Genomic DNA, 17959 nt, shown 5'->3' on the forward strand with positions numbered 1-17959 from the left:
CCTACGTGACACTATTCTGCATTCTAAAACAGAAAATTTAAAACTGTATTCTTTATTTAAAAATTATGATCTGAAAATGCATTTTGCCATTTACACTATAATTTCGGCTATTCATTTTCAAATCTGGCAAAGGGGCCTTAGTGAACAGTCCTCTCCAATTTTCTATGCACTTATAACACTTGAAGGTCAGCATACAGACTTCAGTTTCCTACAGCAGTACGACATAATTCTCGAAAAAATGGTTTTTGAAGATCAGAAGATTTTCAAATGCTGTTAAGTATAAAACATTTGTAGCTTATTAATGAATACACTAGCAGCTCAAGGCATAATCTGTAATCATATAGTCACTAGTTCAAATCTAGCAATAGCAACCTTTTTCTTTACTTTCTTTGAAATCCATATTTATCAAAAATGGAAATACTAATTAAACATAAAATCATAGTTTCTAAGAAAAACCAATATCTCTTTATTTTTTAAGTAATATTTGTATGAAAACAAAAGTATTCACATACATTAAAAGTTGGTTCAAAAATGCGAAACCTCAGATACTTTTCTTTTCTCCTTCTAAAATTTGAATTGTGTTCTTGATGTATCAATTTTCATATTTTGTCATTTAAATAAGTCATTTTGTATGTCTGTATCAAATTTTAATCTATTTATATACAATGAGTTATTTTTATTAACAAAATTATGAGTCAGTATTTGTTAACCAGTAAATCCATGCAAATCTTTTGAGTTAAAATACTGTGTATAAAACAGCTTCAAAGGTCTAATTACTTTACAGATTAGTTAATGTGTTAAATATTTAATGTAACACATGTAAGTGAGAAAAAAGCAAAAAATGTTTCAAATTATGTTTAAAGTTTGTTGGAAGTCATTATGTGCTCTCATCGTCAAACTCTGCCTGAGTATAGCCCAGGTAATTTGCACTTAATTTTAAGCAAAAGCTAGTTTTTCACGTATCTCAATGTTTATGGTGTCATGTTCCCTCAACTGTGTGTTGTACAATGATATCAATTTCCAAGCGCAATCAATGGTATATGTGGGTACAGCTTGCAAAATATGTTGTGATAGTGTTGGTTGTAAAGTAGTAATAAATTAAAACGTCATGCCTATTGCTAAAGTTTTACTACATGAGCAACAAAAATGTAGTAAGCAATAAACTTTTTGTTCCAAACAATGGGAAATCCAGGATGGAATGTAACAATATAATAAAAAGGATAGTTGCTGCTCACCATATAGCTGAGATGCTGAGTCACAGAAAGGCACAACAAAAAAGACTGTCAGAGAGTTAGATTTTGGCCAACAGCCAAACTCAGTGTGGCTCCAGCAGCTGCCAGAGGCAGTCACGTGTGTGCGAGTTGCATTTGCACATGTGTGTATGATGTCTATTTTTGACAAAGGCCTTGTTGACCAAAAACTAACTTTCCAACAGTCTTTTTGTTGTGCCTTTTTCCATTTCATCATTTTGTGGGGGGGTGTCAGTGAGAAAAAGTTTTTTGAAAAGCCTGAAATTACGTAAAACTGTTTGAAGCCACTAAGCACTCTCATTCTTGAATACTGGATGAATATGGTCTGGGTAATTTGCGTGCCATGACTTATGCTGCCTCAAGATGTATACAAAGTTTCTAATATACTTTTCTTACTGTTCTGAACTTTTAACGTAAGATTATACCTCTTTAGGAGTAGACTGCTACACCTTTTTTAACTTTCGTCAGTAATTATACAAAATATTGAAAATAAAAATTTTTTTGCTCCTGGAAGCCATTAGACAAACAATTGTAACTAGACAGCATCATGAGCTATGAACCGGGTTGGCTGTTTAGTAATAAACTAATATTTACATTTATTAATACACATACAATTAAAAAAGTATGCTACTACCAAGATTAAAATCAGTGATTTTATTATTACAATGCGCACTGATCTACCAATGATTTTTTTAATGAATTTCAAATGTTTTATACTTGACAGCACTTTGAAATCATCTTATTTTTAAAGACCATTTTTTACAGGTTTTTTTTTCCAAAATTGCTTCGTACTGCTTTAGGAAATTATTCCCATGCTATTAAGAAAATCGAAAAGATCATTCCTACAGTCCTCTTTTGAAACAAACTTCATGCATCAGCCTTATTTTAAATTTTATACTTTAGTGCTCAAAATGTGTTGTATGCTTAAAACTCTTAGCTGAAGATAGAATTGAGTAGCAGAATATAAATTTCTGTTTCACATGTTTTTCAATTTCTACTGATGCCTGATAAACATGTATGTTCTGCAGATTGCCTGCATTGATGCATTTCCTTTGAATTCAATGACATTAACAATGATGTAAATCTAATTTTTCTTATCAGCAGTGGTTTATAAGGAAGTATGGTTATCTGGAGGCCAAAACTTATTTACATTCCACAGTTTCCCCCTTTTTACAAGCAGCAGAAATTAATCATTCACACAGAACACAGGTCATATGGCACTCATGACCTCTTATTGATCATAGCGTTTTTTATTCTAGTTATCAAAAACAAATTACTAACCTGGTGAAATTCACTATGTATTCTGAACAAACTGAAGTACATTATTAAATGTCAGCTCTCCAGAGTTACAAAGTAAGAGAATTATATGCAAATGCAAAACGATGCATTTATTGCAATGCTGGAACAAGTCAAGCTGAAAGGAATGACTTCTAGTCACTTGAAATGAAAAAGACAGCCCGCATCTCGTGGTCGTGCGGTAGCGTTCTCACTTCCCACGCCCGGGTTCGATTCCCGGCGGGGTCAGGGATTTTCTCTGCCTCGTGATGGCTGGGTGTTGTGTGATGTCCTTAGGTTAGTTAGGTTTAAGTAGTTCTAAGTTCTAGGGGACTGATGACCTAAGATGTTAAGTCCCATAGTGCACAGAGCCATTTGACCATTTTTTGAAAAAGACAAAGTTAAAACTATAGTTTTAGTTTTAATGTACAAGTGAAATGATCCAATGCACATAGTTCATTTATTTCAGTAATTACATATATTCAAAAGGCACACACATATCGTAATCTCTCAGTGTAATCAGTCAAGTTAAAAATGTCAGATTAAAGTCATTCAACATAACCCACATATAACTGCAACCATCACCACAAAAATTCATGAACTGTGGGTGGCTTGCATACAACCACAGGGCAGTTGACACAATCACAAAATATTTAAAAATACAACTATTTACAAATAAACAAGTTATTAATCTTGGTTGCCTTCAGTAAGACAAAAATATACTCATTAGTACAAGCCCCACAGGAGCTATACAGCATAAAGAGATCAATAATGTTTCATGGTTAAACAAAACCTTTCAATGGCTTTGTGCCATAAAATATGATACTTGCATCTATGACAATAAACTGGGGTTATAAGGAATATCATACACTTTTAATAAAACCAGATGGTTTTAAATACTGACAAATTAAACTGACTTTTTTTCCTTTGTGTGTTCAGAACATGAGACAATAAGAAGAAAGGAATGGAAAAGTCTAAAAATGAAATTATGGCAGTGATTAAACATAAAAATGATACAATTAAATACAATGCAAGTAATTAAGAGGTTTGCTGTTAATTGGTTTCCATATACACTGCATGTATTTAGCATTTTCAAGCTTGCCAAGCAAAACAGCATCAACTTTTGGACAACACTCACTAATCATAGTTTAACTGTCAGTACCACAACAACATTGATCCATGTTTGATTATTAAGTTTTTTTTTTAATTAAAAACTTGAGTATGGGTGGTAGTACTATTGAGGAACAGATCCTAAGCTTTCCTTCTCCTAATATTTCAGTACTGACACATTTACATACCTGACAGATATTCCTAGCTTTCTATGTGCACATTAGACTTTACATACACAGTCAAGCAAGTTGTTTGACATTTTCCTTTTGCCTCTCAGTCAGCAACAGACAAATAACTATATCTCTTGTATTCTTTCATTACAAACAACATTTACACAGTTAAATTAAAAACATGAAAAATAAATTAGGTACTCCAGAAGAACACACACTAAATAAATATCAGTTCACATGACAGAACAGAAATACAAATCTCTGTTTCTTATACTTCTTCAATATCAGAGTCCATTTGGAAGACTATTCTCTTTGAGTGAGGATAAATAATCATTGTATTTTTTCTCCTGAGCCTGTTGAAGCTTCTGTAGTTTTTTGATCTGACCTTTGCTTAGCTCTTTCCCTTCTTTATCGTGGGTAGGAATGCCCTGAAAATAACAGCAAGATTCATAACTACACATTTTCACAACATACACCAGCTATAATAGACTGACAAAGATCAATATGTTTAAAAGCATTTCACTGGAAGTGCTTCAAATTTACACTTCAGCAAGTAATCCAAATTTAAACAGTAGAAATCTAGAAAGAATTGCTGCAGAAGACCTATCTGAGCCTAAGAAAACATCCATAGCGGATACACCTCATACAGGCATGGAAAAATGAAGCCATGTTTGTATCAAACAATGAAATAGAAATCTGACAACAGTAACAAAGCATTAATGAAATTTTACCTTTTCATCAAATTGAGAATATTTATCAGTTTCATGCTTGAACATATCCCAGGGAGGGATTTTGCGCTGAGCGTCTTTTGCTGCCTGAGCAGCTGCCATTTCAGCCTTTTTTCGCTCCTTTTCTGCAGCCTTCTCTGCCTCCTGCTTTCGTCGGGCCTCGCGTTCTGCCAATAGTGTCTCCCTATCAACCAGCTTGATAGCAGATGCTCTTCCTTAAACAGAAAGAAACCCCACTGTGAAATCTTGCACATCTTGATTACAATGAAAAGTACATCCAGTTTCCCTTATGTGTAAGAATTGTAGTATATTAATTATATTATTTAACTATTGATAACTGTTTCCACAAAGTAAGATGTGTATTCCTTTCTAATCATGGTGAATACCACACACAGAAAAAGGTGGAAGATGTCTTACTCCGTTTGTCAGAAGAGTTGTAGTGCAGCGGGGGAAAAAAAAAGAAAAAGACGGGGCGAGAGAGAGAGAGAGAGAGAGAGAGAGAGAGAGAGAGAGAGAGATGAACCCAGTTCTCTTCAAAGTAGTCCCCTTGGTTATCTATATACAGCTGCCAATGTTTCTGGAGGTCTTGGAAGCAGGCAGGGAAATTTTCAACTGTAATGCTTGTAAGCTCATTTGTCACATCCTGTTGAATGGATGTGATACCTTGACGAAGCTTTCCCTTCAGTTGCCCTTTCACTCATGAAAACAAGAAAAAATCGCAAGGTGAGAGGTAGGGCGAATATGGCAGATGTGGGATGACAACAATAGAACATCTGGCCAGATACTTGGTAACAGATAAAGCAGTATGGAATCTTGCATTGTCAGGCAGCGAGAACCAGTCCTGAGAATGCCAAAAATTAGGGCAACAATTTTGAATTGCTTGTTGTAAATGTTTCGAGACTTGAGTGTAAAGAGTTTGGTTCACTGTTTGACCTGGAGGAACAGATTCAAAGTGAACTAATCCTTTACTACCAAGGAATGTGGTCAACACTGACTTTGTTCTCGAAGGTTGTCACTGACTTTTTTTGAGGCTAGTGAACCAGAACTTTGCCATTCAGCACTTTGACACTTCATGTGAGGGTCATATTCATAGCACTAACTTTCATTCCCATCAATTATCTTTCATAGAAATGTGAGACCATATCTGGCTCAACCCAGTAGTTTAACAGAAGTTCTTCGTATTTCCTATTTCTGCTCATCTGTTAGCGTGTGAGCAACAAATTTTGCAATAAGTTTCCATTTTCCTAAATCTTCGCGTGAAACCTTCTGACACACATGATTCAAATTAAGTTGTTGTGATATTGCAAGCACACTTACATGAAGGTCTTTTTCCAATAATTGCTTTACATGCTCCACGTTTGCATCTGTATGTGCTGTAGATGGGTGACTGGCTCTGGCATCAGCTTGCACTGAATCTCTACTGCCAAGACACCTTTTGTGCTACCCTAGAACACAACTTTTTGAAAGTGCCTTGCTTGCATATGCTTGCTTAATCTTTGTCCATGTTTGCTAGGGGTTTTCTCAAGCTTAATGACAAAACTAATGTTCACTCTTTGCTAACAATCAGCATCCACTGTGTCACCATAACTAATCCACCAAGAACCCAAAAAGTGTGCTTTTTTTAATTTTATTTACATGTAAAGTTCCGCTGGACCAAGTGGAGAAGCAAATCTCCAAGGTCAGGGAACGTGCCAGTATATAAAATAACACCATAAAAGTAATAACAGATAAAAATAAAATGTTCATAAACCTGAAAAAAGTCAAGACATAAGTTTAAGTAAATGCAATCAACAATGCAACAAGAATCAACTTAATTTTTCAAGGAACTCCTCTACAGTATACACGGAGTGATCCATGAGGAAACTCTTCACTTTCAATTTGAAAGCACATGGATTACTGCTAAGATTTCTGAATTCTTGTGGTAGCTTATTGAAATTGGATGCAGCAGTGTACTACACACAAGAGTTAACGAAGTCTGATCCAAATGCAGGTTTGATTTCTGCCAAGTATTAACTGAGTGAAAGCTGCTTATTCTTGGGAATAGGCTAATATTGTTAACAAGAAATGACACACACACACACACACACACACACACACACACACACACACACACACACACACACAAAGACTCTTTTAACAGGGGTCAACGAGAGGTTCATGAACTTACATCACTTATTGCCCGAACCGCCCATTTCTGAGGCAAAATTATCCTTTTAGAATGGAAAGAGTTACCCCAAAATATAATACCATACGACATAGGCAAATGAATCTAAGCAAAGTAGACTAATTCTCATGTCGAACAATCACTTATTTCAGACACTGTTCGAACAGTAAAAATGGTAGCATTAAGCCTTTGAACAAGATTCTGAACATGGGCTTTCCACGACAGTTTACTATCTACCTGAACACCTAGAAATTTGAACTGTTCAGTTTTACTAATCATATGCACATTCTGTGAAATTAAAAGTCAGGTTTTGTTAGAAACTGTAAAAACTGAGTCCTACTGTGATTTAGAGTTAGTTTATTTTTTTACAAGCAATGAGCTTACGTCATGAACTGCACTATTTGAAACCAAGCCAGTGCTGCATACAATATCCTTTACTACCAAGCTAGTGTCATCAGCAAACAGAAATATTTTAGAGTTACCAGTAATACTAGAGGGTGTAGCAGTTCTCTCCCGATTTGTTTATCTCTTCGTTTCCTGACTGTCCTCGGTGTCGACGTACAGCGTTGCTATACGGGCTGAAAAATGGGTTGTGGATTCCAACACTGACTACTGTAAATAATGTAGCCGACAGGTGCACAGTTGTGTTTCGCAGTACTTTAATTTCATTGTTCACAACCTCCTAATAATGCGCAGTTATATGGCCAGTGCACTATTGTTTAACTTTCAATAAGCCTCATTACACAGGTCTTTCGTCTGAAATTCTGCCATAGACTGACTGTCTCGTGACCAAAATTTAGGCCCTTAATATCATCACAATAAAAAGTGCTGAAAATTAACATAGTTTGCAGTTAAATTTATAGAAATTACAATTAAAACTTAACTCATTAAATTAGCTGAATACATCGAAAAATTCCGTCTTTTTAATAGTGTCTTCTACTTCAGGAGTTAAACCAAATTATTTGTTTAAATCAAGCAAACGATACTTTTGTCAAAACTGTTAATTACTTAGGAATTAATGGATGGCTGGTTTTGCTAACATGTTTTCGAATAGAGCCAAATAAATACTTTAAGATTACTAGTATTTCATCTTCCAAGTGTTCATAATTAGTACAGAATTTAAATTTTTTTTATATGTCAACAACAGAATGTACGTTCCAAAACAATTACTGATTTCACCCTAAAACAAAATATACTAACTAGGAATATTCAAAATAAATTAGAAAATCAATTACATACCTAAAACTAAGCACATAATTATATCTGATGTTATATTCTTTAAAACTGAGGTCCAACCTTTCTCTTTTATGAAAATGCAGATTATTCTCATGTATGTTAATGGTAATTAGTTAAAAGTGAAAAAACAAATTTAAGTACACTAATGGCAAAACAAGAGGGAAGAAAAAATATCCTAGCTTGTTTTGTCACAAGGGCATATCATTTATATAAATAAGGAACAGGAGTGGTGATCCCTGGGGCATCTGCCCCCCCCCCCCCCCCCCCCAATTTGAGCATACCCCACTCAGACCCCACATCACAGCCATTCTCAACACTGTGAATAATGACCTTTTGATATCTGTTGCTAAAGTAAGTGGTGAACCAATTGTGGGCTACTCCCCGTATTCCGTAATGATTCAACTCCTGCAGCAATATTTTGTGATCAGCACAATCAAACGCCTTAGTTAAATCAAAAATATGCCTATTGTTTGAAACCTTTTGTTTAACCATCCAGTACCTCACAGTTGTTAAATGACCTCTAAAGCTGAACTGTACATTTGATAGCAATCGTGTGATAGAAAATGATCAACTATCCTTACATATGCAGCCTTTTCAATAACTTTAGCAAAGACTGATGGCATAGAGATAGGTCTAAAATTGTTACATTATCCCTTTCCCCCTTTTTATAAGACGGCTTTATTACTGAGTAATCGTTCAGGAAACTGGCCATTCGTAAAAGAAAAATTACAAATATGGCTAAATACAGTGCTAACATATGCAGCACAGTACTTTAATATTCTGCTAGGCACTCCATCAATTCCATGAGAGTCCATAGTCTTCAGTGATGAAATTATTGACTCAAACTTGTCCTTGTCAGTATCACGGAAGAGTATTTCAGACATCAATCTCAGAAAGGCATTTGCTAAGAGTGTTATATGATTCACTATAGAAACTAAATTTTTATTTAATTCACCAGCAATGCTCAGAAAATGATTGTTAAATACTGTGCATATATCTGATTTATCAGTAACAGAAATATTTTTAATACGAACTGACTTTATATCATTGACCTTGTGCTGCTGACCAGACGCTTCTTTCACAACTGACCACACGGTTTTAATTTTATCCTGTGAATTAGCTATTCTATTTGCACACCACATACTCTTTGCCTTCCTAATAACATTTTAAAGCACCTTACATTATTGTTTGTAATGGGGTATCTCAGCTTGATTGTGACCACATCTAAAATTTTTATATAACTCCCACTTTGTTCTAAATGATATCCTTATCCCTCAAGTCAGTCACCCAGGCTGCCTATTACTCCTAGTACCCCGTTTAAAACGTTCTAATGGAAAGAAACTCTCAAAGAGCATAAGAAATGTGTCAAGAAAAGCATTATATTTGTCATCTATGTTACCGGCACTATAAACAAATACTACTCTTGTTCCTTGACGAGGCTTAAAAAACCCTCAATTGCTGTTGGATTAACTTTCCTATATAGTTTGTAATTATATGTGACATTTGTTTGAGTACAAAAGCCCTTTAGTATTAAAATTTGTGCACCATGGTCTGAAAGGCCATCCACCCTCTTACTAACACAATGCCCATCTAGTAATGAAGAATGAATAAAAATATTGTCTATGGCTGTGCTACTGTTCCCCTGCACCCTAGTTGGAAGAAACACAGTCTGCATCAGATCATATGAATTTAGGAGATCTACCAACATCTTTTTTCTTGCACCATCATATACAAAAGTAATATTGAAGTCACCACACAACTAATTTCTGGTATTTCCTATAAAGCGCATCAATAACCCCCTCTAGCTTGAGCAGAAATGCTCTGAAGTCAGAGTTACGCGACCTATAAACAACAACAATTAGAAGTTTAGTTTCACTAAATTCAACTGCCCCTGCACAACATTCAAATATCTGTTAGTGCAGTGCCGTGATACGTCTACAGACTCAAATGAAATACTTACCCCCCCCCCTACATGGCCACTCCCCCCACCGCACAAGGAACTCGTTGACAAGCAGCCAGCTAATCTGTATCATGGTAAAGGAAGCCTCTGAATTGTCAAATTATTTAAGTCAACATCTATAAGCAGTTCACTAACTATATCTCCAATACCTCTAATATTTTGATGAAATATGCTAATTCCTTCTCTACTTGACATCCTTCTCTACATGACATCCTCTGAAGGTGAGCCTTTAGTTAGAGGGTGCAGCTCTAACACCAACTACTACAGGAATCAACAAAACTGTTGAACAAGCATGATTACATTCAAAAGATGCAGTGTCTACTTTCTGATTTGGTGTATCGCAAAATCGGTGCTGACCCTACTAAGAGTGTTGAGAGAAAGACTAATAACCTCCTGAAGAAAAGTTCTTTGTCACAGGAGACTATCAAGAGTCTTAATTCTTACTGTGCTGTACCACCTAGATTATATGGCCTCCCTAAGGCCCATAAAGTGGCTGTCCCATTGAGGCCTATTGTTTCTAATGTTGGTGCTCCAACATATTGTGTAGCTAAACATATTGCTAGTTTGTTGAGCCCACTAGTAGGTAGGTGTGAACACCACATTAAGAACTCTGCAGATTTCTTATGTCGATTGCAGGGATTGCATTTGAATGACACTGACATTTTAGTCAGTTTTGATGTGGTTTCTCTTTTCACTCGTGTTCCTCTCTCTGATTCGTTGCAGCCAAGGTGCGCGTCATTTATGTTGGTGGCCGAGTTTAGGTTCGTTCTGCGCATCTGACATCACAAAACACAGTCAGCTAATGAACAGAGAACGACGTTGCCACATCTCGACTGCAGTGCAGAGCATGGACGAGTGTCTTCAGTTTTAGAAACGTTCAGTCATAAATAAAGTAATAGAACAAAAGCAATGTCTTGATAGCAGACCTTCTTTTATAGAAAGTTTGGAAAAAGCATTCTTTATACCAACTGCTTAATATTCTATTAATTAATTAAACAAAACAAGCAATAAGACTCCTAATTCAAGCGATAGCAGGGAAAGGTGTATGTATCAATCTCACGAACTGCTTTTTCGCAATAAAGAACAGCGGTAATTGTTTACTTCCTATTGTACTTCGACGAAGCGTGAATATTCATAGTCATACCAACGGTGTTTGTCAGTATTGTGCATGATGTGTTATACTTCTCGAGGAACAACGAAAACAGACGAGCTGCGTTAGTGTAATGATGAAGGTGTTAGGCTTCTATGTGAAAGGTCATGAGTTCAATCCTTCTGAGGTGCATAATATTTTCTGTATTTAAAAACAATATTGAAGTGCCATACGTAACAAATTGTATTCGTTTGAATGCAATTTTTCGAAATTTCTAGTGCTTTGTCTCTTCATTAACCCTTTTGCTGCTGCAGACACGTGCTCCCCGCATTCCGCGTTGTGCGCGATTTTGTCATCACTGCACTGCTCGCCTGTGCAGACACATAGTGTTCCCACTGCTTTGACACACTTATTTGATTTCACAAAAACTATTTGGCCCAAAAATTTGATTTTTACACGTCTTGTTGACTGATACCTTTTCCCCATAAATGACTTAATTTTGTTCGATGTTCAACGCAGTTATTATGCAGCATTAAATGTAGTAAACCAATGCACGAAATTTTGAAGAGTTTGCAGAGGTAAAAGTCCATAGCGTATACTTTCCGTATGGTCGATTTTAGTTGCCACAGTGTTGAGAATGAAATGTGGACAAGATACCTAAATTTCATATAAAATTTACTGTATAACAACATCTCATTTAATTTAAGTACCACATAGGTGTCGTACGTAACATTGAGAAATATTCCGTCTTTCGCGACTGTAATAAAAGTTTTATTTACACCGGACGCGTTTGGCTTTATTTTAAAGCACGTCAATCAATGAAAGGTATGGCACATACACAATGGTACTCATGTTCTCTTTCTTGTTTTTGTTAGACAGTCGCAGTTTTACCAATGGTATTGAAATATATTCCTCTTCTGCAACTGTAATAAGCAACTTATTTAGACCAGACGCATATCTCTCTTTTGAAACATCTTCAGTGGACAGTATTTTGTCTCCTCCATTGCCAAGTCACCTTTCATAGTTTTGTGCTGCGGTAACACAATATTCAACGTTTGTGTTGGCTGATCAGTGTTTTAGCAAATAAATGTTGTCTGTGTGTGCCACACAAAAAAATTATATTTGACATAGCTCAGAGGACTTCACTGATAGACGGTATATTCAAGTCCTAATGTTTTTGTAAGTCGACTGTTTTGTTTAATGTATTTTGTGTACTGCCTTTTGATTGATTGAAGTGCTTTAAAATAAAGCCAAACGTGCCCGGTGTAAATAAATCTTTTGTTACAGTCGCGAAAGATGGAAGATTTCTCAATATTACATACGACACCTATGTGGTACTTAAATTAAATGAGATATTGTTATACAGTAAATTTTATATGAAATTTAGGTATCTTGTCCACATTTCATTCTCAACATAGTGGCAACTAAAATCGACCATACGGAAAGTATACTCTATGAACTTTTTTACCTCTGCAAACTCTTCAAAATTTCATGCAATGGTTAACTATATCTAATGCTGCATAATAACTGCGTTGAACATCGAAACAAAATTAAGTCATTTATGGGGGGAAGGTATCAGTCAAGAAGATGTGTAAAAATCTAATTTTTGGGCCAAATAGTTTTTGTGGAATCGAATGATAAGAGTGTCAAAGCAGTCGGAACACCACGTGTCTGCACAGGCGAGCAGTGCAGTGACAAAATCGCGCACAGCGCAGAATGCAGGGAGCACGTCTTTGTAGCAGCGAAAGGGTTAATACGGCCGTGGTGGCTTTACTTCATGTACTGCGCACTCCCCCCTAAACGTAAGTTTGCGAACTATACTATACTATGGCGCTGCTTCTCTTGGCGCGTGCGTCGTGTGCAACTGGCAACGCAGCAATCTCCTGCGTCTGGGCGGGCATGTGCGAGCTGCCAAGATAAAAGAATTCAACTATAGTTGAGGTTAAGTTTGGTATCGAGTTAACAAATTTGTTTCGACATGTGCTGACTTTCACTTACTTTTTATTCAATGGTCAGTACTACGAACAGATTGATGGAGTTGCAATGGGAAGCCCGTTGTCACCTATTGTGGCCAATTTGTTTATTGAGGACTTCGAGGAACGCGCATTGGAGTCAGCGACCTTGAAACCTGCGTGTTTTTTCAGATATGTAGACGATACTTTTGTTCATGGAACTTTTGTTGTTTGGCCTCATGGTAGTGAGAATTTAAACCAGTTTTTGGAACATCTGAATTCAATCCACACGAATATTCAGTTCTCTATGGAGGTGGAAAAGAATGGATGCCTTCCCTTCCTTGATGTGTTGGTCAGAAGGAAGACTGTTGGTACGTTGGGACATTCTGTTTATAGGAAGCCTACTCACACTGACTTGTATCTGCGAGCTGATAGTTGTCACCATCCAGCTCAGTGTGAAGGAGTACTTCGTACCTTGGTTCACAGGGCCCATGTTATCTCAGACTCTGAAAGTTTGGCAGCTGAGCTATCACATCTCGAAGTCTCCTTTCGTCAGAATGGTTATAGTGAGAGGCAGATCAAACGTGCGTTCGCTATCAGCCTTCTGTGCAACGGGTGAGTGACAATAGCAACGAAGTGACACCTAAGTCTATGGCCTTTTTCCCTTACGCAGGATTGGCCGTATTTTGTGGAAATATGATGTGAAATGTGTTTTTTGATCACCTTCTAAGATTAAGGCCCTGTTGGCAACCGTAAAGGTGATCTTGGTTTGCGTAAGGCTGGTGTCTATTGTATTCCTTGCAGTTGTGGCATGTCATACATTGGTCAGACAATCAGGACTGTGGAAGACCGGTGTATTGAACGTAAGTGTCACACACACTTACAACAGCCGAACAAATCTGCTATTGCAGAACATTGCCTTGACACGGTCATCCTATGGAATACAACAACACAGAGATTCTGGCTTGCACGTCCAGCTATTGGGATAGTGTTATTAAGGAAGCTGTTGAAATCAAACTATCAAGCAACCTTATAAACAGAGATGGTGGATTTTGTTTAAATGCTGCTTGGAATCCGGCTCTGTCTCTCACCAAAAAACAGAGGGGCAGAATTAGTGCTACCTCACCTGTTGATTAATAGCCACTATCGATATTTCTGATGTTGGTTATCTTTGGTTGTGTGTTAACTCTGCGGTTACTTGTTCTGTGTGTGGTATCTTCCTTGTTTCTCCTCTGTGAACCGAGGTATTAAATTCCCTTGCACATTGCTTCCTCCTTGCAGTTGAGCCTTGAGAATGCCAGGGTGTGATCCTGTTGAAGTATCGGCGGTGGTCGACGATGTCGCCCAGCAGCAAACCCGTAAGTTATTTGGACGTACGATTTGTAATGTTTGTGGGTGTAAATTAACGTTAGTGTCTGAAGCAGACTTACTTCATCTTTATGTAAGATGATGAAACTGCGAAAGTTTAAACAATAAGGACCCTAACTGGACAGTATGAAAATAAAATAAAAAATTGTTTCTAATAAAGTAAAAAGTGTGTGGTCACAGCAACTGCAAATGTAAGTGCACGTAAAACAGTAAGGCAAACAAATAATATTCTGTTTATGACTGATTTGGTGAAGTTTTGTAATTGTGATTTGGTTTTCATACAAGATGACTGTTGAGTCTTTGCACAAATTAATTAAAATGTTCTTTTGGGCTACAATCAAACCAGCAAACTATTACCAAATAATTGAGATGTAGTTGGGAAAAACAACAATTTTCACTAGAAGTTTAATTTCATTGAATAACACTTTGTTGTAACAGTGGGGGAGCGTATCTCAGAGGTAAGTTAATATTAACTCCACAGTGTTGCAATAATTAAGTTGGTGAGCTTGAGTATTGATGTGGTGGCAATATGCCAGTGCAGTGCAACCACGTTTTATGCACCTTCTCATTCTCTGGAACATTCAAAAACAACTTTTGAGGAATTTTTATTAATGTACAGTATGGTACTACATACCATTTGTAACCCATTTTCTGAAACGTAAATTCGAAAACAAGATAGAAGCATTTTGGTACCAGGAGCAGTGAGCTAGCTAGTGATGTCACAGGCATCACATGACTCATATGGACCATTTTAGCGGGCCTTCAAACTATTTGAATTTCACTTCTGTTTTTGTTTAAAAAAAATACTGAAAGTCAAGAGGGGAAAAAGGCATGTTTGGCATAATTAATCATTTAAGACAATTTCCAGGAAACAGTCAAATACCCTATTACACAAATGCAAGAGTGAAGATCGTGACCTCCCACTAAACAAACCGGGATCTCTGATGAAATCTGTCTGTGAAATTCAATTTGCACAACTAACCAAAAATTTGAGTGCCTGTGGTATGTAACAGCTGCATAAACTACCAAAAGCATATCATATAGATTTATTTTAATGCCAGTACATATTTTAACTTCTAAATTTGAGTGTACACAATATGAAATATTGTTCAAGTGGTAAAATTCCCATATACAACATCTCAATTAAATAGGTCAGGTGCTGAGTTTTGATAGGCACATAAACAAGAGACCATCGCTGATTTTGGGGTGAATACATCTTCACAGCTATAGAGTAACTGTATACCTGTAGAGCAGAGATGTTTGTTTTAAATTTGTGGTCATACCAGTCGGTTTTTAATGTGTGTGTCCGTGTGAGGGGGGGGGGGGGGGGGGGGCACCATTTCTTCCCTTTTTAGTCATCTGCCTTCTCTAGTTGCACTGCCGTAATATTAAATACTGGAACTATGGAAAACATGTGGGCAGGAAATACGTAATGGAAAAGAAAATGGTAGCATCTAACGTTTCTTAAGGGAACTTAGTATGGTAACACACTCACCTTCTAAATCTTCAATGCGCACTCCAACATCAGGTAAAATTTCATCTCTCAGCCTATCACATTCTGACAAAATTGATGATGCTTTTAACTGCCGTGCTAATGACCTTACACTGTCACGGAATTCAGATAGTATTGTCAAGTAAGGCATGACTATCTGCTCTACCTAAAACAAAATAAAACAATAAGAAAATATAGTTGGTGACCCACCACACGAAGTATGACAAAGTGTGTTTTACATGCTGATGCTGCTACTACTACTAATTTTTGTCCCTCTCATTGAATTTTTTCAATGGATCATTAAAAATCATTTTTACTCCAGTATTATGCCAAATAACCAGACCTAAAGGAATAGAAAATGTGCCAAAATTTTGAGTTTTTAAATTCTAGAACATTGCATCCTGTGTAACATTACCAGCTACAAATGTTTTAAAAATTAGTTTCAGTGAACAAGTGTAGTCGACATGGATGGAGGACAAACAAATTCAACAACCTCAGAAAAGGAATGAAGCTTCAGTGCTGACAAAATTAGGCAAGGTGGAATATCTCCAGCTGCTTTAATCTGCTACAATTCCACCTCTAAAATAAATACTTTTCCTGTATACATGTAAATCCCGAATCTCTCAATTCTTACACGAGCTATATTTTCAAAACTTTATAGTTCAGTGTACAGCAAAGACTCTGCTGATAATATTAGTGTTGATAGTTCATGTACAAACATATTATCTGGAAAAATATTCAAAATTTAGTATTCATAACAAATTTATTTTTATTTAAAATTGAAGAGTGAAAATGGAAAATGACGCAAAAAATGCATTTTCAGTGCTATTGCATTTTTGGTACTCTGTTGCATGGCAAGAATCTCAGCTTCCAAAAACTAGTAGAGTGAGGATTCTAGAGATATTCTTCAGCATCCTATGTATTACTCCAGTAGGGATCATGAAGACAGCATTCAACAAATTACAACATGCATGAATGCATTTAAGCAGTCATCCTATCGCATTCCAAAGGTGACTAGACTGGGACGAAACTGTTAACATGTAATGCCATTCTAAGTACCTTGTGGCATGCAGTTCATAGTAGTTTCTGGAGTATGTATGTGGATGTGAATTAAAGTTACTCACAGCCAGATTCAGTTAAATAACACATGGCACAATATTAAGCGTGCTATGTAAACAAATTGCTTGATAAACATTTACACTAATTTATTCTATTACAAATGAAGAACACTATTTCTGTTATGAGGTAGAAAGTTTGTTACAAATTTTTTGAATGTTTAGAGATACACTTATGATAAAAACTCTAATAATCTTTGTGACAGGCACTTGTTGAGATAGGAGTTATTTTAACAAGACTGACAGACACAGAAAACTAAGAACTGGGGTGAATCATAAGCTTTTGGAATTTTACTTAAAAAAATTAAAAGTTGAGGAACAAGAAACAGAGGGTATAAATGCAGGAGGTGAAGAAGTCATTAAATATTTAATCAGAAGTGACACAAAGTATGACAAATGGCTGGAAACCAACAAAGAACAAACAGTCATTCATATTCCAAAGAGCTTTTGAAATGAGGGATTCCTTATGTGTTTTTATTGAAACAAAGAATGGGAAACATCTTTTCCGTACAAATGATTTTACCATTTCTCAAAATTTTCACTTTTAAATTTAGTAAAGGTTTTCAAGTGGTCCAATCAATTCTAAAAACAGATTTTCTGCCCCAATGTTGGGATTCTGAAACAGAAATGATGGCCAACTTGGACTAATATAACAATGAAAACAATCAATTACTGACAAAATTATTTAATTGGATGGATAAAAATCTACTAACCAAGCAGTGGCAGAACATACAAAAGACAGTTGTAACTGGCAAGCTTTTGGAGCCTGTGGCTCTTTCTTTAGGAAGAAGGGTGAAGGAAAAGGACTGGAGAGGTCTAGGAAACAGGTTAGATTTTGGGAAAATCACCCAGAACTGGGAGTCAAGGGAGTCTTACTGTACACGATGAGAAAGAAAGAGTGATTGTTGTGGACTGCATCAGACAAGATCTGAAAACCTGAGAGCTTAAAGATGGAAGACAGGGTAGTACACTGAGAGAGATTACTGCTTAAACAGCATATGTGAGTTAATAATATGAGTGAAAAGCGGGTGCATTGTACATAACAGAGG

The 17959-nt window shown here is 36.4% G+C and overlaps 1 protein-coding gene across 4 annotated transcripts in view; it reads right to left on the bottom strand.

The window, feature by feature from the left end:
• Nucleotides 1-2938: 2938 nt before the first annotated feature.
• The window catches only part of LOC126412069 (cysteine--tRNA ligase, cytoplasmic), a 78483-nt gene continuing 63462 nt past the window's right edge, over nt 2939-17959 (bottom strand). For all 4 annotated transcript variants that reach the window (XM_050081464.1, XM_050081463.1, XM_050081466.1 and 1 more), the window contains exons 10-12: nt 15799-15961; nt 4537-4748; nt 2939-4233 (exon numbers count right to left, since the gene is read on the bottom strand). In XM_050081464.1, coding sequence (XP_049937421.1) covers nt 4090-4233; nt 4537-4748; nt 15799-15961 — 519 coding nt within the window. In that variant the 3' untranslated portion in view covers nt 2939-4089. The remainder of the gene's footprint in view (nt 4234-4536; nt 4749-15798; nt 15962-17959) is intronic.

Source organism: Schistocerca serialis, chromosome 7, assembly GCF_023864345.2.
Source record: "Schistocerca serialis cubense isolate TAMUIC-IGC-003099 chromosome 7, iqSchSeri2.2, whole genome shotgun sequence".
Classification (NCBI taxonomy): domain Eukaryota; kingdom Metazoa; phylum Arthropoda; class Insecta; order Orthoptera; family Acrididae; genus Schistocerca; species Schistocerca serialis.